The sequence below is a fragment of the Pristiophorus japonicus genome, chromosome 8, assembly GCF_044704955.1.
Source record: "Pristiophorus japonicus isolate sPriJap1 chromosome 8, sPriJap1.hap1, whole genome shotgun sequence".
In the NCBI taxonomy this organism is placed as follows: Eukaryota; Metazoa; Chordata; class Chondrichthyes; family Pristiophoridae; genus Pristiophorus; species Pristiophorus japonicus.
In genome coordinates this window covers 52787246-52810595 of record NC_091984.1, presented here as the reverse complement: position 1 = coordinate 52810595, position 23350 = coordinate 52787246, and the positions used below count along the sequence as shown (strand labels likewise).

General features: G+C 44.3%; 1 protein-coding gene across 8 annotated transcripts in view; it reads left to right on the top strand.

The window, feature by feature from the left end:
- Window positions 1-23350, top strand: part of rnf220a (ring finger protein 220a) — a 511280-nt gene that overhangs the window by 422408 nt on the left and 65522 nt on the right. The window contains exon 13 of one of the 8 annotated variants that reach the window (XM_070886790.1): window positions 7877-7986. The exons of the other annotated variants lie outside the window; for them this stretch is intronic. Within the exon in view, the coding sequence (XP_070742891.1) occupies window positions 7877-7919 (43 nt within the window). The 3' untranslated portion in view covers window positions 7920-7986. Of the gene's footprint in view, window positions 1-7876; window positions 7987-23350 lie in introns of those variants that run through there. 8 annotated transcript variants of the gene reach the window in all.

Genomic DNA, 23350 nt, shown 5'->3' with positions numbered 1-23350 from the left:
AACATCAAATGCAATCAACTATATCATTAATATGAACATGATCTGTCACTGTTTGATATGCGTCACCTAAAACAAGAACATTCTCTACTTCTTAGTAATGCTTTCAGGGGAACCTTAAAAATTATAGTAGGATTTTATCTGCACTGGCAACTGCCCCTCCATACTTTTGTATTTCCCTTCCCAACATACCCCCACCCACCCACAATTACCCACCTTTACATTTCTAGATGAGCAGTTCTGTTAAATACTTTGTCAGAGCCTGCAAAAGTTTGGACTGACTGATGACCTGGGGCTGGTTTGAACTGCCTAAATTAATATTAGGGTCATACTTTGGAGGCCCTGGCCCTGGGAGTAGTGGTACCTGACTTGAAAAAAAATGGGTGATGATGTATGCCTAATGTGGCAGCAAGAGGCCTTCAGTCGAGATTGATTCATCCTAGGCCAACACAGGCATTCTGCAAACTGGGAGACTACTGCTGGCATGATGTATGACACTAAGTGTTTTAGCAAGTCGAGGCATGAATCATTCAAGATGCTGCGTGTCAGAGTTAAAGCAAACAGTTGCTGGCGCTTGAATTCCTATTGGAGTCAGTTGCATTATGAGGAGTGTATGAAACAGACATGACGTATGAATGTTTATTTAATAATTCTCTAATATTTCCAGTGTGGCTAAGGCTTGTCCAGCGGGGAGTTATAAATCAGAAATAGGAGGCCATTAATCAGGGGGAATAAAATGGAGCGACACGCTTGCAGCTGCTACAAATGCAGGGGTTTTAATATTCATCTCCAAGCCCTCAATGAGACTCGCTTATATACCCCTGGCAAGATAAATGGCACCTACCATTTGGGCCAATCTGATTGTTGCCAAATTTCATGCTTGCTTGAAACAATAGAAGAAATTTCCGTGTAGTTGTGGTAATTGAATCTGTGTCTCAATTTATACACACTGACACACGGGCTCTGCGACAGTTGAGTGCAGAATGCCTTTTACAATATGCTCATACTAAATGTAGGGAGGGGGCACTATGATATCTATCTTTTTTGCTTACATTTCCTTGTGTCACTTGTAACTTTTATAAATGGCATAAATTTAGAAGCACCAGAGTTTTACATTTTTAAATGCCACGTGTTTCTATAATATTGTTTGCTGTAATATTTTTATTACTTTTTTGTTGAACATATAAAATTAAAGTAATGCAAATTCTTTTGCATGAGGGGACAAAACATAAAACGTAAATTACACAGCTCACCGATGAAGACATCAGACTTAAATAGTGGATTTTTAAGTCTTCTCAGAGGTTGAGCTTTTTATTTATTAATTGAGCTACAATTGTAAGTCATTGGTTTAAACTTCTGCTTTCAGTTTTATTGAAAGTCCCTTGAATATTTGTCTGATTTGAAATAGAAATTTAAAATTGACTACTTCACATTTCATTTTATTGTATGTCCTATCAATTTCATGGTAATCATTTTGATTGTATTAACTAAAAAAGGGCCCAACACACATGCCACAATGTTTTTTTTGTGTTGGAGTTGTAGATAATTTGTGATGCCAAACTTCTAAAACAAGCTAGTAATTCTTTAATTCAACTTTTGAAATTTCACACCCAGCTTGCACCTTGCATGTCATATTGTTCAGCTAAGATTCCTCTGAAATTGTTATTGTGTTACATGTAGCCTTTCAACCCCCCCCCCCCCCCCCCAACCTTTACTGGAGCATTGCTTGAGAGGCAGGTAGATGACCACTTCTTAGGCCTTAACCAGAGCCAATATATAAAATGTGATTTAAAATGAAAATAAAATATTTCAAAACTGAGATGAGATGGCATTACTACCATTAGGCAGATATGAAAATTCACAATGGTACATTATCATACATATTTAATGTGATTGTACCAGAAAATTGTTTCATGGAATGATCTGTTACTTATCGTACTTTGGGCTCAATTTTGGCCAGGAGTTGCTCTTTTTTTTGGAGTAACTTGTTTTTTCTGGCATAACTTAAAAATCCCCATTTTCCCCAATCAATTTGAACCAGTGTAACTGAGTTAGTTAATATTTTTTTAGTTTAGTTTTTTTTCTCAAAAGGAGGCGTTACCAGCCACCTACGCCAGTTTTGCCCATTTAGGCAACTTTGGCCAGCTAATAGTTACTCCAAATCTACTTAGGCCAGTGTATGCGGCCACTTCAGAAAACCCTTGCGGAGAGATAAAGAAATCGGCGTAGGTAGGTACGTCGGAGGCCATTCGGCCTGGGATAGGGACACGAAGCGGAGAGGACCTGCCTGCACCTAAACCACCAAGCTTTACAAACCACCAAACCTTGCAAACAAAAAGTAATAAGAATTCAATAAGTGGGCCAGCCAGTGCGGGAGACCACTCAGCTAGGGCTAGGAGCGGGCAGGAGAACTGATAGTGCTCCTGCCTGCCGATGATTTCTATCAGTTCTCCTGCCCACCCGCCCCTAGCCCTGGCCGAGTGGCCTCCTGGTGCAATTTCTAAGAGATCAATTGCACATTGTTCTAAGAGAACCGACGTGGGCAGTTCCACAGTATTTCAGTACACTGATTGACCAGAAACCCCTGCTCATTAATGAGATCTGGAGAAGTGGACATGTCATTACGGGCTGGAAATTTCCACAGTTGGTACCACCTTTCAAGTTTATGCTCTAAAGAGTGGTCCCAGCTGGATAAATCAGCAGGAATTAGTGCCCTCTGATAGTAAACAATGTGAACTCCAACAATAGCTCTGCACTTCTTGGTCCCTATATTTTGGCTGGTGGCAACCTGCAGCTAAACACTCTAGAACTGGGAAATGAGTGTATCCCTCCTTATGTGCGCTCTATATCAGGAAAACAGAAAGCATGGTAATGAATTTCCATGCATGCCAGACACCCGGCTAGACAAAAAAAAATCCTGGCTTTTGTTTTGAAACCATTTTTTAAAATTCTCACGTTTCTCTGGTGAATTGTTGTATTCCTCAACAGTCTGATGTCAGTGCTGGGGAATTAATCATCTTCCACTTCTTGCAACCAGACTCACTCCCTTGCTTAGGAATATCACAGACTTGATCTGACTTTTTCTGTTTGTGGGCCACTCAGTTGTGTACCACGAGTCCTGTGGCCACACGCACAATTCCAATACAAAGCATCAAATTGAAGGAATGCTTTCTTGAAGACATTGCTACTTTGTCCTTCACTAGATGCTGCTAAAATTAAACTAAAATAATCTATTCCTTTTTTAAATCTGCTAGTTAAATATTTATATATTAAAGGTTTTTGTTGAACATCAATAAAAAATGAAATTTTCACAGGAATGGAAAGGCTAGCTATCAACTTTGCAGCTCCTTAATTCCTTTTTGATGGCAGCCGGCTCTCTCTGCTCACCTGACCTCTAATGTGGCTTCCCACAATTAGGTGCTAGTCCTTTTGCTCTCCCTCTGTGTCGACATACTAGGCCTCTAGCTGATCCTCCTCATTGGTGATCCTCCTCTTGTGCTGCGTGCGCCGTCACTCTTTCTGCTGTCCCTCCTGATTTTTGGATAGTAAGGGAATCAAGCGATATGGGGATAATGCAGGAAAGTAGAGTTGAGGTAGAAGATCAGGCATGATCTTATTACATGGCGGAGCAGGCTCAAGGGACCGAATGACCTACTCCTGCTCCTATTTCTTATGTTCTTATGTGTCCCTGATCCCTTGCACTACATCTTTGGTTCTCCTGCTCCCCCAAAGGTCTTTGTGCTTTCCTGCTGGTCTTTTTGATCGTTTCCTTGTTGTCCACTAGTCATCCTTCTGGTGATCCTTGCGGTCTGCTACTTGGTACTTCTTCCTCTCATATCTCCACTGGATTTTCCGTACTTGGTGCTTGTTTGCTTAAATTATATTTTTTCTGTTTGGTTTGTACTTTATTGGTGGAAATGGGTAGCTCCTTGATTGGTAGATTTAGGATCTAAATGTATCAATTCGGGAACAGCCCTTTTCAAGCAATAAAGTAATGGCTTTTTCCAATCCATCAGGCCTATAAAGTTTAAAAAAAATTAATCCAATACCAAAAAATATACTGCAGGTATTCGGGGGGACAATACTGCTTCAGGACTTGCGGCTTCACGAGCTGCAGTTTGAACTCGGACTAAGAATGCCATGTTTGCTTGCATAACAAGTGATTACACCTCTGGCGTCATTCATTCACTGAAGTGTTTTAGGATGTGAAAGACACAATATACATGCAAGTTCTTCTTTCTGAAGGCAGATATACTCTTGTTGTCTTTTTCTAACAAGGTAATAAAATACCCTCTGTTCTGAAGTGACTTCTTTACAGTTTTATAAAGCTGCATCTTGTGTCCACTGAATCATGAAATGATGGTAGTAAGACACTAGACTGTTATAGAAAGAATCTGAAGGTTACAGTTGCAAGCATCTCATACTTGTAATGAATGCAAAGTGTGAAATGTAAATGGAACTCAAAGTTAATTAACTGAAGTGAATAAATATAATCTGATCTGACTTGATCTGAGCAGTGGTAAATTCATAGGATCTTAACTTTTTATACTTATTGAACAGGAGTTGGCTATTTCAGTTCAATTATTGATTGAGGATTGAAGTGTGGTCAGTTATAAATGGTTCTGACTTTTCTGAGATGGATGAATTGGCTATCAGTATAGGTACAATTTAACTGCATAAGCCACGGGCTATAGCAAGGGTTAAAATGGAGAGAAAAAATGAAATTACAATGACAGCTCATGATAAATGAGTAATCTGACAGTGCTAGATTTTAACTGATATTTGATTCAGTTTATTCAGTAGATTCTTGTTGAAGAAAATTAGTTAATCTCTAATTAATATGTTCTCCCATGTGGAATATGGCACTTATTTTAGTTAATTTCTTAAAATCTGGGAAAATTGAACAATAACAACTTGTATTTATATAGCGCCTTTAACGTACTGAAACGTCCCAAGGTGCTTCACAGGAGTATTATGCGATAAAAATTTGACACCGAGCCGCATAAGTAGAAATTAGCGCAAATGACCAAAAGCTTGGTCAAAGAGTTGGGAGGGAGTTCCAGAGCTTGGCTCCTAGGTAACAGACGGCACGGCCACCAATGATTGAGTGATTATAATCAGGGGTGCTCAGGAGGGCAGAATTAGAGGAGCGCAGACATCTCTGGGTGGGTGGGGGGGGGGTGGTGTTGTGGGACTGGAGGAGATTACAGAGATAGGAAGGGGCGAGGCCATGGAGGGATTTGAAAATAAGGATGAGAATTTTGAAATCGAGGCGTTGCTTAACTGGTAACCAATGTAGGTCAGCGAGCACAGTGGTGATGGGCAAGCGGGACAGTGCAAATTAGGACGGGGCAGCTGCGTTTTGGATCACCTCTAGTTTACGTAGTAGATTCTTGGGGGACACCAGAGGTAACAATGCGGGGACGGGAAAAGAAGTCGTTTCAGATGATTCTCTGGCTATGAATAGAGAGATAAGAATGGAACCAGGCAAGTGCAGTCCCACCCAGCTGGACAACAGTGGAGAGGTGTTGGAGAAGGATAGAGTGGTCAACCATGTCAAAGGCTGCAGACAAGTCAAAAAAAGACGAGGAGGAATAGTTTGCCTTTGTCACCGTCACAAAGGATGTCATTTGTGATGTTGATGAGAGCCGTTTCGGTACTGTGGCAGGCACGGAAACCGGATTGGAGGTTTTCAAACAGTTTATGTGGTACTGACTTGTCCGAGATTCGAGCTAGGGAGACAAAAAAATAGTCAGGGTACCTGCTTTGCATTGCTAACTAATGACTGCTGCTGGAAGCATTAGTGTGCTGATTTTTTGCCTTTCTTGACCCTGATCAGGTTCAGAAGTAAAGAGTAAGTGCATGGGTGGAGCTGTAGTTACCAGTGGAGCCATACTCCAGCATGAGTTATCATCCACGAGAGCAAGTGCAGGTAAATAAGGAGGGTAGAAAGTTATCGGCTAGTCTCACTGATTTAAAATGATCAAAAACAACCACTATAACATGCTGGATAGGAATGCTGCATGCTATTTCTCCAAAAATATACCTGGGGTTCATCCTCAAAACGGCATCCTGTACTGCACTAACATGTTATTTCCATTTCTGTTTCCTACATCCTATGTCCTCGACTGTATAATTTATATTCTGGTTAGAACTGCCCTGTCACATTTGGTCTTGGACTCTTCAAAGTTATAAAGGGGTTTTCAGTTCATCTGTCTGGTCTAAAATCAAACAGCTCCAAAGATGAAACTGGAGTTTTATTGATCCACTATGTTGAACTATTCCTTCATTCCCACTCAGTCCCTGCTATGCCAATGTTTGTTTTCACAGGAAGTGTATTTAGATGGTAAAATAGTTCTGACGTCTGACCAGTGCACATCTTTTCTCTCTGATTATGCCCTATTGTTATAACACTACCCTTTTGAGTTTAACACAATAGAAGCAGCCATTCAAATGTTTCAGGTTTCTGAGGGTGTGTAAACTAATATGATTTAATTAATGGATTGCATAGCGAAGCCATCTGAGATGTTAATTTGGGAATTCCACTGTTTAATTTGAGGAGCAAAGAGCACACGTGTGCACTAATGTTTGACAAATGACCTGCTCTATCTGATAGACCTAGCTGGGTCCATTGAGACTATCCACCGTGATCATTATTTGCTAATGAAGTTAATGGATTCTGTTAGAGGCTGCATTGTTGCCCAGGCAGAGACACGATATAAGATAATTAATTCAGCGTCTGAGTTACTCGGACTAGAGGAAGAACATGCTATTGAGTGGGTTTACTTCAGATTTCTCAAGAATCATTGTAAGCAAAATTTGTGTTTTTTATATTTTTCTTCTGACTTAGGTTATTTTATGAGCTAACTATTTCAAGAGTTCCATGTAGTTTACAAAATGAGTCTGTACACACAAGATTTGATGTGCAGCCATGTAAAGCCACAGGCTTTCATAGATTAGCTTTAAAAGTTAGGAATTAAACATTGGTTCATCTATAAATGACCAAAACTACTTTGCTAGGATCGATGACTACATATGTAATCTATAAAGGCTGACTGCTGGTTAGATCTTTCATTTAGTATATTAAAATAATATTGTTTAAAGTAACAAAGTTTCATACCTTTCCTCCCATCTGAAAGTGATATTGTTACACAAGCATTGATATTTGTCCGGAACCTTGCTTAAATAGCCATTCCTAGTGTGAACTTGGAGAATAATTCTTGATAGCCTATTCAAATCCATGGGATGACTGCCTGGTCTGATCCTGTCCTTACTGAAAATCTAGAAATGCACAATTTTTATCAAGAGTCACTACACACAAACAGGAACCCTGGCTGTTCTTTCTCTTCTCCTTCTCCCCATGTTTTAGCCAACATCCTAAAATAAATGTAACCTTTTTTAAATTGATTTAAGAGTGGTATCAGAAATAGGTTTGGCATAGCACATGGAGTGTTGTCTTGAGGTGAACCCAATCCTACCTCTGTATATCTAAACAAGTTTATTTTGTGTGCACCCACAAATGAACCAGTAATACTTTCAGTAAAATGAATAGCAAACTTGCATATTCAAAGCAAGTGATCCCAGTAAACCTAGATGAAATGCACCAAAATTAAATGGTTAATGAGCACAGTCCAGTTAATAAATGTGATTTTAACAAGGTCTGGAGCATATGAACCTACAATAACTAAATCAATATTCTCTCTATTGATTGTGCAGTATTCACATATTGCACTGGTCTTTGGGTAACACAGCAATTTTTTACAACTAAATCAGGACTTGATGTAGCCTACTCATTGATTACAGGCTGCATCACACCTGCTACTTGGCTTCTTCTGGACTCATTTCAAAGAATTATTCCTTCTACCCATTTGTTATTTAGATTAACCACAATACATTCTTTGACTAAGAAGATGGCCTTGTGAGCTTGCCTTAGGCCTGTGACATTGTGCACAAGATTGCGTGCTTCTTGCTCTGCCTTCAAAGAAAATCAGTACTTACCATGGGGAAGATGGTTTTGTGCACCGTGTAAAGAAACGTAAACGTAAACCTGTTTAAGAAGAATGGATTTACATTTTAATTGCACAGAATAAAAGGAAGAAATTCCCTCAAAGTGTGGAATTAATGTCTTACCACTACATTGTGCAGCATGCTTGTACATTTAATACATTCACCTCCAGAGCTATCTATTCTTCAACAAAATAACTTGTGGCATTTTTTACAATTCGTAAATGGCTGTGTGTAAATTTTTTTACGCATTCATACTTTGCAACATAAATTTGTTACATTTATTTGTAATGTGCATATGTGTTTTGGCAGAGAAATGCACAGCTGTCCTTCAAAGATTTGTAGAGTTGATGTTGTAAACTTCTTAAATTGCAAAATCAATGTGTGACTGCCGACGTGTGAAATTTGGCCAGACCTCCCGAGTGCAGTGAATAAATGTACACGGGCTAATTTGAGTAGCACTAAATTGTCAGGAAACAAATGCCTTTTCGATGTTTGGCACTAAGGCTTGCTTACTTGCACGATAGATGTGGTTTATAGGGCCCTTGTGCAAGTGATAAATGGCTACTGGTTACACTGTTGCATAAAGTGATCGTTTTGGTCTTTTGAAGGTTCCTGCTGTGATTTGAGGTTGTTTATCAAATCTGAAGTATTTCTCAGATGTTTTAGAAACCATGAATTAGTTTGTAAGTACACCACAAGAAGGTTTGTGTCATACGCTGCTGTTTGTTGCTGAAAAGCTGTCTGCAGTTTGATGTATAGGATTAAATTCTTCTTGTGTTCCCCTTTATCTCCCCTTCCCCCCCCCCCAACTGTATAATTTTATTACTTCCATCATTCTCTTGGTTTAGAAGATGTGGGGATGGTTAGGGAGAAAGAAAACGGTGTCTGCTGTGTAATTCTATGTTCTTGATTGGTCTACAGGGACTGCAACTTATCTATGTATGTCAGGATTATACCTTTATCACTCCCACCACATTATCTGCTATTGTGTAGCTAGTATAGTATCACCATGTCATTCTCTTTTTTTGGTTACACAATAGATTGAAGCCATTAGTGTCCCGATGTTTTTAGAGATTTCAGTTGATGTGAAATGCTGGAACTGGTTGCTGGCACAATTCAGTCTGTAATGGAAGTGTTAAGGTTTTGGTGCAAACTGCCTCACTGCAGTAAATCAAACCTTTCCACAATTACCACCACCTGCCTGTGGCTGCCAATGCCTTCACTGCCCAGAGTCCCTCCGACTGTCAGTAAACAAGCTGCCAGTAGATATCACATCAATCAGATTGCGCAAATCGCTGCTTCAGCACTGTGTATTTCTGCCTGGAATACTATGTAAATGTTAATAAAATTACATTTTAAAAAAACATTTCAACACTGCTGTTTAAGCCAGATTGAACTAGCTTTATACACCTTGCCTGTGCTACCACAGACAAATGATGAATGATATTATCAACCTTGTGTATGATGCATTTTTCCTTAAGACTGTTCAAATCAAATGAGTACTTGGTATTCCCTCCCTTGTATCGTCTCCCTTGTTCGTATGCCTCTGAGAGTACTTCAGGATACAGACCAAAGGAAATGCTGCGGTGACATTTTTTTAATAGGAATAGGAGTAGGCCATTCAGCCCCTCGGGCCTGTTCCGCTATTCAAGTAGAACCTCAACTCCACTTACACACTTTTGCTCCATATCCCTTGCTATCCTTCTAATAAAAATCTAGCGACCCCAGTCTTGAACATTTCAATTAAGCCAGTATCCACAGTCTTTTGGAAAAGAGAGTTCCAGATTTCCACCAGCCTTTGTATGGGAAAAGTATTTGCTGATTTCATTCCTAAATAGCCTGGGCTCTAATTTTATGATTGTGCCCCTTTGTTTTGGATTCCTCCAACAACTTATATAGCGCCTTTAACGTAGTAAAATGTCCCAAGGTGCTTCACAGGGATAAGCGATATTAGGGCAGTTGACCAAAAGCTTGGTCAAAGAGGTAAGCTTTAAGGAGCACAGCCACCAATGGTGGAGCGATTAAAACGGGAATGTTCAAGAGGCCTGAATTAGAGGAGCGCAGAGGCCATGGAGGGATTTGTAAATAAGAATGAGAATTTTAAAATCAAGGCGTTGCTTAACCGGGAGCCAATGTAGGTCGGCGCGCATAGGTGATGAGTGAACTGAACTTGGGTGAGTTAGGACAGAGGCAGCAAAGTTTTGGATGACCTCAAGTTTACGCAGGGTAAAATGTGGAATAGTTGTGTGTTGGAGCAGTCAAGTCTAGAGGTAACAAAGGCATGAATGAGGGTTTCAGCAGCAGATGAGCTGAGGCAGGGGCAGAGTCGCGCGATGTCCCGAGATGGAAATAGGCTGTCTTTGTGATAGCACGGATATGTGGTCCCTACCAGAGGGTATTGTTTCTCTGTATCGATCCTATCAAATCCCTTTATCATTTTAAACACCTCAATTAGATTACCATTCTCCAAAGCCAATATATCATTCCTGAGGTTCAGTGCATAAAATTGAAAACAGTCCTGCAGATGCGAATGATCAATGCTCAATACAATTGAATCATGAGTTTCTCACTTTTGTATTCTAACCCCATTGAGATAAAGGCCAACATGCTATTAGACTTTTGGATTACTTTGTGTCCAAATCCCTTTGGTCCTCCTAGGGCTAGAAATTCAGTATCGCCTGCTTTGAGGCTACCTTTAGTGCCGAACAATGCCTACTGCCTCAAAGTCCGATATTCAGTTGTATCGCCCCAAGAGGAGAGTGGAACGCTAAGAGAAACGTTGCACACACCTCTCAGAGACCATAAAGGTAATCTATGTTTCTATAAAAGCAGAGAAGTCCTGCTACAACTGTACAGGGTATTGGTGAGGCCACACCCTGGAGTACTGTGTACAGTTTTGGTCTCCGTATTTAAGGAAGGATATACTTGCATTGGAAGCTGTTCAGAGAAGGTTCATTAGGTTGATTCCGGAGATGAGGGGGCTGACTTATGAGGATAGGTTAAGTAGGTTGGGCCTATACACATTGGAGTTCAGAAGAATGAGAGTGATCTTATTGAAACATAGAAACATAGAAAATAGGTGCAGGCGTAGGCCATTCGGCCCTTCGAGCCTGCACCACCATTCAATAAGATCATGGCTAATCATTCACCTCAGTATCCCTTTCCTGCTTTCTCTCCATACCCCTTGATCCCTTTAGCCGTAAGGACCATATCTAACTCCCTCTTGAATATATCCAATGAACTGGCATGAACAACTCTCTGTGGCAGGGAATTCCACAGGTTAACAACTCTCTGAGTGAAGAAGTTTCTCCTCATCTCAGTCCTAAATGGCCTACCCCGTATCCTAAGACTGTGTCCCCCGGTTCTGGACTTCCCCAACATCGGGAACATTCTTCCCGCATCTAACCTGTCCCGTCCCGTCAGAATCTTATACGTTTCTATGAGATCCCCTCGCATCCTTCTAAACTCCAGTGGATACAAGCCCAGTTGATCCAGTCTCTCCGCATATGTCAGTCCAGCCATCCCTGGAATCAGTCTGGTGAACCTTCGCTGCACTCCCTCAATAGCAAGAAAGTCGTTCCTCAGATTAGGAGACCAAAACTGAACACAATATTCCAGGTGAGGCCTCACCAAGGCCCTGTACAATTGCAGTAAGATCTCCCTGCTCCTATACTCAAATCCCCTAGCTATGGAGGCCAACATGCCATTTGCCTTCTTCACCGCCTGCTGTACCTGCATGCCAACTTTCAGTGACTGATGAACCATGACACCCAGATCCCGTTGCACCTCCCCTTTGCCTAATCTGTCATTCAGATAATATTCTGCCTTTGTGTTTTTGCCACCAAAGTGGATAACCTCACACTTATCCACATTATACTGCATCTGCCATGCATTTGCCCACTCACCTAACCTGTCCAAATCACCCTGCAGCCTCTTAGCATCCTCCTCACAGCTCACACTGCCACCCAGTTTAGTGTCATCTGCAAACTTGGAGATATTACACTCAATTCCTTCATCCAAATCATTAATGTATATTGTAAAGAGCTGGGGTCCCAGCACTGAGCCCTGTGGCACTCCACTAGTCACTGCCTCCCATTCCAAAAAGGACCCATTTATCCCAGCTCTCTGCTTCCTGTCTGCCAACCAATTGTCTATCCACGCCAGTACATTAACCCCAATACCACGTGCTTTGATTTTGCACACCAATCTCTTATGTGGGACCTTGTCAAGGGCCTTTTGAAAGTCCAAATACACCACATCCACTGGTTCTCCCTTGTCCACTCTACTAGTTACATCCTCAAAAAATTCCAGAAGATTTGTCAAGCATGATTTCCCTTTCATAAATCAATGCTGACTTGGACCGTTCCTGTCACTGCTTTCCAAATGCACTGCTATTTCATCCTTAATAATTGATTCCAACATTTTCCCCACTACTGATGTCAGACTAACCCGTCTATAATTCCCTGCCTTCTCTCTCCCTCCTTTTTTAAAAAAGCGGTGTTACATTTGCTACCCTCCAGTCCATAGGAACTGATCCAGAGTTGATAGACTGTTGGAAAATGATCACCAGTGCATCCACTATTTCTAGGGCCACTTCCTTAAGTACTCTGGGATGCAGACAATCAGGCCCCGGGGATTTATCGACCTTCAATCCCATCAATTTCCCTCCTAATAAGGATATCCTTCAGTTCTTCCTTTTCACTAGACCCTCGGTCCCCTAGTACATCCGGAAGGTTATTTGTGTCTTCATTCGTGAAGACAGAACCAAAGTATTTGTTCAGTTGGTCTGCTATTTCTTTGTACCCTATTATAAATTCACCTGAGTCCGATTGCAAGGGACCTACGTTTGTCTTCACTACCCTTTTTCTCTTCACATATCTATAGAAGCTTTTGCAGTCAGTTTTTATGTTCCCGGTAAGCTTCCTCTTGTACTCTATTTTCCCCCTCTTAATTAAACTCCTTGTCCTCCTCTGCTGAATTCTAAATTTCTCCCAGTCCTCAGGTTTGCTGCTTTTTCTGGCCAATTTGAAACATATAAGATAATGAGGGGGCTCGACAATGTGGATGCAGAGAGGATATTTCCACTCATGGGAATCCCAGGCTGTTAAGAGAAGCAAAAGAGGAAATAGCAGAGGCTCTGACAATCATTTTCCAATCCTCTCTGGCTGCAGATGTGGTGCTGGAGGACTGCTAACGTTGTACCTTTGTTTAAAAAGGGAGAAAGGGATAGACTGAGTAATTACAGACCAGTCAGCCTAACCTCGCTGGTGGGAATATTATTTTGGTCTCCTTACCTAAGAAAGGATATACTTGCCATAGAGGGAGTGCAGCGAAGTTTCGCCAGACTGATTCCTGGGATGGCAGGACTGTCATATGAGGAGAGATTAGGATAACTAGGCCTGTATTCACTAGAGTTTAGAAGAATGAGAGGGGATCTCATTGAAACATATAAAATTCTGACTGGATTGGATAGACTGGATGCAGGGAGGATGTTTCCCCTGGCTGGGAAGTCTAGAACAAGTGATCACAGTCTCAGGATACGGGCTAGGAAATTTAGAACCGAGATGAGGAGAAATCTTTTTACTCAGAGGGTGGTGAACCTGTGGAATTCTCTACCACAGAAGGCTGTGGAGGCCAAGTCACTGAATATATTTAAGAGTGAGATAGATAGATTTCTAGAAACAAAAGGCATCAAGGGGTATGGAGAAAAAGCGGGAATATGGTGTTGAGATAGAGGATCAACCATGATCATATTGAATGGTGGTGCAGACTCGAAGGGCCGAATGGCCTACTACTGCTCCTATTTTCTATGTTTCTATTATTGGAAAAAATTCTGAGGGACAGAATAAATCTTAATTTAGAAAGATACGGATTAATCAAGGACAGTCAGCATGGATTTGTTAAGGGAAGGTCATGTCTGACTAACTTGATTGAATTTTTTGGGAGGTAACAAAGACGGTCGATGAGGGTAGTGTGTTCGATGTAGTGTATATGGATTTTAGCAAGGCTTTTGATAAGGTCCCACATGGTAGACTGGTCACGCAAGTAAAAGGTCATCATCATAGGCAATCCCTCGGGGTCGAGGATGACTTGCTTCCACGCTAAAAATGAGTACTCAGGTGACTAATGTAACACCTCATTTTAAACAGTGGAAGATGGCTGTGCGTGAATTCTTTTAACGTGAGGTGGCCGTTGCATACCAGCCACCACATGGGCTTGATGGAGCAAGATCTTGGTCCAGTGGCAAGGGGGATCCAAGACGACTGGAGACCAGGTTCTGCCGCGTGTGCCAATACATACACACAAACTCAAACATACTCCTACTATCCTCCTTCCTTCCTCCTTCCCACAGGACCTCACTCTACACATATCAGCCATTTAGTGTCACTGTAGTTTAGCCATGTTGTGTTAATATCTCTCTATCTCTAAAACCCTACAAGGGTTCATGTATACAAATCTTTAAAAGTGAGAGAATAAGTTGATCACGTTGTTTTAAAAAAAATGCTGTCCTATGTTTGATAAATCAGGTGTCGAGCACAAATCATTGGTTAGGCTACATTTAGAATATCATATCAAGTTCTGGGGCATTTTACTCTGGGACAGATGTCAAGGCCATGGGGCGGATGCAGAAGTGATGCACTGAGATGATACCAGGGACAGGAGGCATTTGTTATGAGGAGAGAGAAACTTTGGGCTCTTTTCATTACAACAAAGAAGGATAAGAGGAGATGTGAGGTGGGAGGGGTTGGGGGTGTTTAAAATGTTCGAACACTCACTGACCTTCAGGATCTGTGTCCAGGGGAGAAGCTGGTGGGTTTATCTTATATCATCTTTCGGTTATAAGGTGTGTTCATCGATATGAGTGAGTAGTGTCAGCATCAAACACTTTCTGGTCTGATAAAGCACGGATTAGATACAGAGTAAAGCTCCCTCTACACTGTCCCATCAAACACTAAAAGCTCATGGGATCCAAGGCAAAGTGGCAAGTTGGATCCAAAATTGTCTGAGGCAGAAAGCAAAGGGTAATGGTTGATGGGTGTTTTTGTGATGGGAAGGCTGTTTCTAATGGGGTTCCTCAGAGCTCAGTATGAGGTCACTTGCTTTTTGTAGTATATATTAATGATTTAGACTTGAATGTAGGGGGCATGATTAAGAAGTTTGCAGATGAAACTAAAATCGGCTGTGTGGTTGATAATGAAGAAAGCTGTAGACTGCAGGAGATATCAATGAACTGGTCAGGTGGGCAGAACAGTGGCAAATAGAATTCAATCCGGAGAAGTGTGAGGTAATGCATTTGGGGAGGGCTAACAAGGCAAGGGGAATACACATTAAATGGTAGGACACTGAGAAGTGTAGAGGAACAAAGGGACCTTGGAGTGCATGTCCACAGACCGTAGAATCATAGAAATTTACAGCACGGAAGGAGGCCATTTTGGCCCATTGTTTCCTCCACAGCCGACCAAGAGTTATCCAGCCTAATCCTACTTTCCAGCTCTTGGTCCGCAACCCAGAAGGTAGCAGGCCAGGTAGATAAGATGGTTAGGAAGGCATGCGGAATACTTGCCTTTACTTGCTGAGGCATAGAATACAAGAGCAAGGAGGTTATGCTTGAACTGTATAAAACACTAGTTAGGCCACAGCTAGAGTACTGCATACAGTTCTGGTCACCACATTACAGGAAAGATGTGATTGCACCAGAGAGGGTACAGAGGAGATTTACGAGGATGTTGCCTGGACTGGAGAATATTAGCTATGAGGAAAGATTGGATAAGCTGTGTTTGTTTTCTTTGGAACAGAGAAGGCTGAAGGAAGACTTTATTGAGGTGTATAAAATTATGAGCGGCCTAGATAGAGTGGATAGGACGAACTTATTTCTCTTAGCAGAGGGGTCAACAACCAATTTAAAGTAATTGGTAGAATGTTTAGAGGGGATTTGAGGGGAAATTTCTTCACCCAGAGGGTGGTGGGGGTCTGGAACTCATTGCATGAAAGGGTGATAGAGGCAAAAACCCTCACCACATTAAAAAAAAGTACTTGGATATGCACTTGAAGTGCCATAACCTACAGGGCTACGGACCAGGAGCTGGAAGGTGAGATTAGGCTGGACACAATGGGCCCAAGTTTCGGGCAGTGCCTAGAACGGCACAGCCCTGACCTGGACGCCCGTTTTTCGCGCCACAAAGTGCGCCTAAAGAAAACTTACAGATTCTCCGGCTCCCTGCTCCTCTGGCCCTCGGTGCGGCGCAGCACGAGCTGTAGGGGGCGGAGCTAGGTCCCTGCGCTGAAAACAGTGCCGGGACCTCTGCACATGTGCGCTACAGTGGGCGCGCATGTGCAGTAGCTCCAGGCACCCAAAACTGTGTGGGAGGGGCCCGAAGCACGCAGCCCCTAGCCCTGGCCGAAGGCATAAGGCTGCCTCCCACGCCCAGCTCCTGCTTCCTCTCGACCCGCGCTCCCTCCCGCCCCCGGACCGGACCCGATATCAACCTGACTCCCGCTCCCCGACCGCCCCCCGGCCCCCCCGACCTGACCTCCCTCTCCCTCACCTACCCCCGAACCTAACCGACCTCCCTCCCACCACCACCCCGACCCGACCCGCGCTCCCAACGCCCCCTCCCCACCTGGACCGGACCCAACCTGACCTCCCTCCCCCCGCCCCCGACACGAACTGATCCGACCCTCCCTCCCTCCCCCCCCCGACCCGACCCAACCTCCCTCTTCCCCCCCCCCCCCCCCCCCCACCCCGACCCGACCCGTGCTCCCGACTGCCCCCCCACCCCCCGGACCCGACGCCACCTCCCTGTAAATCTGGTGCTGGGGACGGGCCCTGCCCGAAGTCTTGGGCCCGGCCCGTTCAGCCTCCCTCCCCCTTCTCCTTTCCCCCCCCACCTTCTCCTTTCCCCCCCCACCTTCTCCTTTCCCCCCCACCTTCTCCTTTCCCCCCCCACCTTCTCCTTTCCCCCCCCACCTTCTCCTTTCCCCCCTTCTCCTTTCCCCCCCTTCTCCTTTCCCCCCATCTCCTTTCCCCCCTTCTCCTTTCCCCCCCATCTCCTTTCCCCCATCTCCTTCTCCCCATCTCCTTTCCCCCCCCATCTCCTTTCCCCCCCTTCTCCTTTCCTCCCCCTTCCCTTCCCCCACTTCTCCTTCCACCACCTTTCCTCCCCCCCTCTCCTTCCTTTCTCCCCCCCTTCTCTTTCCCCTTCTCCCCCTTCTCTTTCCCCTTCTCCCCCTTCTCTTTCCCCTTCTCCCCCCTTCTCTTTCCCCTTCTCCCCCCTTCTCTTTCCCCTTCTCCCCCCTTCTCTTTCCCCTTCTCCCCCCTTCTCTTTCCCCTTCTCCCCCTTCTCTTTCCCCTTCTCCCCCCTTCTCTTTCCCCTTCTCCTCTCCCCCCTTTCTCCTTCTCCTCTCCCCCTTTCTCCTTCTCCTCTCCCCCCCTTTCTCCTTCTCCTCTCCCCCCCCTTTCTCCTTCTCCTCTCCCCCCCTTTCTCCTTCTCCTCTCCCCCCCTTTCTCCTTCTCCTCTCCCCCCTTTCCCCTTCTCCTCTCCCCCTTTCCCCTTCTCCTCTCCCCCCTTTCCCCCTTCCCCCTTCTCCTCTCCCCCCTTTCCCCTTCCCCCTTCTCCTCTCCCCCCTTTCCCCTTCCCCCTTCTCCTCTCCCCCCTTTCCCCTTCCCCTTCTCCTCTCCCCCCTTTCCCCTTCTCCTCTCCCCCCTTTCCCCTTCTCCTCTCCCCCCTTTCCCCTTCTCCTCTCCCCCTTTCCCCTTCTCCTCTCCCCCTTTCCCCTTCTCCTCTCCCCCCTTCCCCTTCCCCTCCCCCCCCTTCCCCTTCCCCTTCTCCTCCTCCTCCCCCCTTCTCCTCCTCCCCTCCCTTCCCCTTCTCCTCCTCCCCTCCCGACCCCTTCTCCTCCTCCCCCTTCCCGACCCCTTCTCCTCCTCCCCCTTCCCCTTCTCCTCCTCCCCCCTCCCCCTTCTCCTCCTCCCCCTTCCCCTTCTCCTCCTCCCCCTTCCCCTTCTCCTCCTCCCCTTCCCCTTCTCCTCCTCCCCCTTCCCCTTCTCCTCCTCCCCCTTCCCCTTCTCCTCCTCCCCCCTTCCCCTTCTCCTCCTCCCCCCCTTCCCCTTCTCCTCCTCCCCCCTTCCCCTTCTCCTCCTCCCCCCCTTCCCCTTCTCCTCCTCCCCCCCTTCCCCTTCTCCTCCTCCCCCCCCTTCTCTCCCCCCCCTTCTCCTCCCTCCTCCCCCTCCCTCCCCCTCTCTCCCTCTACCCCCCTCCCCTCGCTGTCAGAAACACAGACACTGACAGACAGAGAGTGAGAGACACACACAGACAGACAGACAGAGAGATAGAGACACTGACAGACACACACTGGGGTGGGGGGCATCCCAGCACGCTGTTGGAGGCCTTCCGGTGCTGCAGTCGGTAAGTAGAAAATGTTTTATTTATTGATTAAAAAAAGTTATTTCTTATTAATTTTTTTGATTGATTTATTGATGTTTTTATCATTTATTATTGATGATGGCTCTTTATTTGTAAAACTAAAGTGTTTAATGTTTGTAAACTTCCCTTTAAACCCCCCCCCCCCCCCCCATTCCCTACGCCTGATTTGTAACCTACGCCTGATTTTCTAAAGTGTAGACAAGGTTTTTTCGAGCGTACAAAAATCTGCACTTACTCCATTCTAAGTTAGTTTGGAGTACGTTTCCACAGCCGAAACTTTGAAAACAGGCGTAAGTGGCCGGACACGTCCCCTTTTGGAAAAAAAAATTCTGTTCCAAAGTGAAACTGTTCTAACTGACTAGAACTGGAGCAAACTAAATGCCGAGAATTTGAATTTCTAAGATACTCCGTTCTACACCAGTTGCTCCAAAAAATCAGGAGCAACTGAGGCCGAAACTTGGGCCCTATGATTCTATGATGGGGTGCTCGCAGAGCAATAACGCAGGAGACCTACTCAATTTTTTGAAGATGAAAAAAACCCTGCAATTTCAGCACTTAACTTGAATTCCGGATGATAATGTATATGGCATAAAGGTGAGGCCCCAGTACAGATCTATAGGTGTTACTGAACAGAAAGTAGGGTAGCGATTTGTTACACTGGCTTTCCAACCATTTTGCGTGTTATGTGCATTTCTAGTGAGGGAATTCTTGAATGGAGGAATCTCTTCCCTGAAACAGGTGGTTGCTTCATTTTAATATTCTGAATCTCCAATTATCTCACTTTGACATTTTACACAATTTCCTGATCTTGCATCCATTGCACTGAATGATCATAGAAAATGAGGCTCCAATTTTCTCGGTGTTTTCAATAGTTCATTTAAAAGCCTCCCAAAAGTACTCTTTGAATTTATAGGATCCTTTTGTGTCACTTTTCTTTTGTTTTTGCTGCAGTGACAGCTTTTAGAAGCTTTTGTGGCAGTGTTTGAGGTGCAGCCTTTTTTCCCCCATGTTGAGTCGTGCATCGTAAAAATCCTTATGGGAATTGGCCTTTTTCTCTACTTTTTGTGAGAAGAGGAGGACTAGTATGCAGGAGGCCTGAGCCAATAATTAAGAGAATAGGAGTTCATATCCCCCCATGGCAGTTTAGGAATTTAAATTTAGTCTAAAATGTCTGGAAATAAAAAGTTGGTAGCAGTAAAAGTAACCATGAAGCCACCAGATTGTCATAAAAACTCAAATGGTTCACTAATGTTTGTTGGGGAAGGAAACCTGCCGTCTTTACCCGGTCTGGCCTCTATGTGACTCCTGTCCCACACCACTCTTAATTGCCCTCTGAAGTGGCCCAGCAAGCCACTCAGTTGCATCAGACGGCTCCCCAAGTTTAAGCTGATGACCTACCACCACTGTCTCAGGGACGAACAGCACCGACATCCCAAGAATGAATTCTATGTTTTTTAAAGAACCAAATGGTGGGATACCAGGTGGGTCAGGCTGTACTAGCGGAGTTCTGCTTTAATCAGAATCTACCCGCACATGTAACACCACTTATCAAAGGAGCAATACCTGTGGAGGCTTCGATTTACAAGCAATTCCATAACTTGAGTTTCACCGCATACTCCAAGCAGGCCTGCAGTGAAATTCCTCCACAGGCATGACACTGCTGGTGACTTGCAAGAGCACAACTGTCTTTTATGCATTGGGATTATTTAAGGCAGACACTGGAGCCATCAGCAACATAAATCAGTCAGCTATCCATAAATGTGCAAAGTAAGTAACCAGTGCCTTACTCGCTCAAGCAAGAAAGTTCATCTCCTTCACCACATCGGAGACCCGACAGCAGAATCAGAGGGCTGTACAATTTTGCAGGATTCCAGGAGACCCATAGTGTAACAGCTTACATTCATGTGGTCCTACTTCCATGAATAGGAAAGACTTGACATTCTCTGTGTAGCTTTCAAGCATCAGCACTGAATCGTGCATGTTGACACGGCTACCACAATCCCTTTGTTTTAATACAAAAGCAAAATACTGCGGATGCTGGAATCTGAAATGAAAACAAAAAATGCTGGAAATCTCAGCGGGTCAGGCAGCATCTGAGGAGAGAGAAACAGAGTTAACGTTTCAGGTCAATGACCCTTCGTCAGAACTGGCAATAGTTTGAAATGTAACAGATTATTAGGGACTTGCTGGGGCCCTGAAAGGGGGAAGGGAGGAAAGAACAAAAGGGAAGGTCTGTGATAGGGTGGAAGGCAGAAGAGATTCGAAAGACAAAAGGGATGATGGGCCAAATTGAGATGGTTAGTTAGGAAATGATGCACAAATTAGGAAACAAAAGATGAGTCTAGATAGGGTGTGATTGGTGGATTAATTATCAGCTGCCATGGGAAACCGAGAAAAAAAACAATAAAAAAAGGGAGGGGGAGTTTTTGTAAAAAAAAGGGGAGCAAAGGGGACAAAATATGGGCAGAGGTTATGGTCTGAAATTGTTGAACTTGATGTTGAGTCCGTAAGGCTGTAAAGTGCCTAAACGAAAGATGAGGTGCTGTTCCTCGAGCTTCTGTTGAGCTTCATTGGAACAGTGCAGGAGGCCGAGGATGGAGCTGTCAAAGTGGGAGTGGAGCGGAAAATTAAAGTGACAGGCGACTGGAAGCTCAGGGTCACGTTTGTGGACTGAACGGAGGTGTTCCGCAAAGCGGTCACCCAATCTGCGTTTAGTCTCCCCAATGTAGAGGAGACCACGTCATGAACAGCAAATACAGTATTCAAAATTGAAAGAAGTACAAATAAATCACTGTTTTACCTGGAAGGAGTGTTTGGGGCCCTGGACAGTGGGAAGGGAGGAGGTAAAAGGACAGGTGTTGCATCTCCTGCGCTTGCTCAGGAAGGTGCCATGGGAAGGGGAGGGGGTTCTGAGGTGACTGCGGAATTGACCAGGGTGTCGTGGAGGGAGCGGTCCCTTTGTTTTAAGGTAGTTTATCTCCCACCCACATTTAACTCACAAAAGCATATCTTGGGATAGCTTCTGGGAAATCGAGACTACTGCTGGATTCATGCCCGATGACATGACTGTATCCCTGAGCACAGATATAATGAGGTACTCGAGTCCACTAGAGTGATCACTGAGCACATCATTGACATACTGAAGCATTGCATCAAGTTCCTGGTAAGAGTTGCAATCGTCCAGGCACTGTAGCCTGGCTAAAGTATTGAGGATTGCTGTTGTGTGCTGTATGCTACACAGCCTCACCTTGCAAAAAGGCAGCATCATAGAGACCTCCGAGGAGGAAGGCATGCAGATGCATCAATGGGAACACAAAAGGGAGCAGAAGAAACTGAATAAGCTGAAGAACAAAACCTGATGCAGGTCACCAAAGCCATTTGGCGAGCTATCATACAGAACATCTTTTCTTAACAGTATTGCAAACAGTCCTGTCTATATTTTGTCATGCTATTCACAAACATGCCATCACCTATGTACCATAATTGTTCAAGCAAATCACAAATATCCCATATATGAACATACTCAGCACACAGCTTCAGTACAATCAGTTTTTAATGCTGTGTATTTGCATACCTAATGTTTGCTGTACCATGGTGACGGTGAGCATCAGGAATACATAGCCAGCTAGCTGTGCGTTTCCATGATCCTCTTGGGATAGAGGTGGCCCCTCCTGGCGGCTCAGTCTTGAAATGGACCTGCTGTAAGCATCAGAGGGATGCGTTTGATCCTGAGAGAACACCATCATCGATGCTGATTTCAGCAATGCACCTGCTACTGAATAGCCAATCACAGACTTTTTCCATACCTGGAACTTGTCCACACAATTAAAATGAAATATGCTTACTGATCAACATACTGCTTGTCTGGTCGGTGTGCTTCCTGTACATCCTCACTTCGATCAAGCTTTTGCCTTGGGAAATCTATGTTATGATTCTCTCATACTCCTTGGAAATAAAAATCAAAAGCATGATTTGAGAAAATGATGATTTTGTCTACTTAAGTTATATATATCTGAACTGTCTAGTTTACAAGGCACTAATATGTTTCTAGCTGAATAGATGCCCTGGATGAGTTAGTTATGTGTACAGGAGACCAATTTTTGCTAAGCAGCAGGAATATCATCATAGGCAGTCCCTCGAAATCGAGGAAGACTTGCTTCCACTCTAAAAATGAGTTCTTAGGTGTCTGAACAGTCCAATACTGGAATTACAATCTCTGTCACAGGTGGGACAGTCAGTCGTTGAAAGAAAGGGTGGGTAGGACTGGTTTGCCGCACGCTCATTCCACTGCCTGCGATGGATTTCTGCATGCTCTCGGCGATGAGACTTGAGGTGCTCAGCACCCTCCCGGATGCACTTCCTCCACTTAGGGCAGTCTTTGGCCAGGGACTCCCAGATGTCGGTGGGGCTGTTGCATTTTATCAAGGCGGCTTTGAGGGTGTCGAGTGTGGTCAGTGCTTCGATGCTGGGGATGTTGGCCTGATCAAGGACACTAACGTTGGTGCATCTGTCGTCCCAGTGGATTTGCAGGATCTTGCGGAGACATCGTTGGTGGTATTTCTCCAGCGATTTGAGGTGTCTACTGTATATGGTCCACGTCTCTGAGCCATACAGGAGGGCAGCAAGAATATGTGGCTCGGTGTCAAATGTTTTTGTTGTTGTCTTATAACACTCCCGTGAAGCGCCTTGGGACGTTTTACTACATTAAAGACACTATATGTAAAGTCCTGTCCCCTCAGTACAGATTCACACAAGGCATGTAGTGAAGTCAAGGTCACTCTGGACCTGCACCTTTATTTCACAGCTCTGGAATGCTGCACTTGCCTGAGACCTGTCCTTATATACCTGTCTCTTGCAAGTGCACCCCTGGTGGTAAGGTATGCTGGTGGTTACAGGTCATATCTTATTACAGTCACGTATAG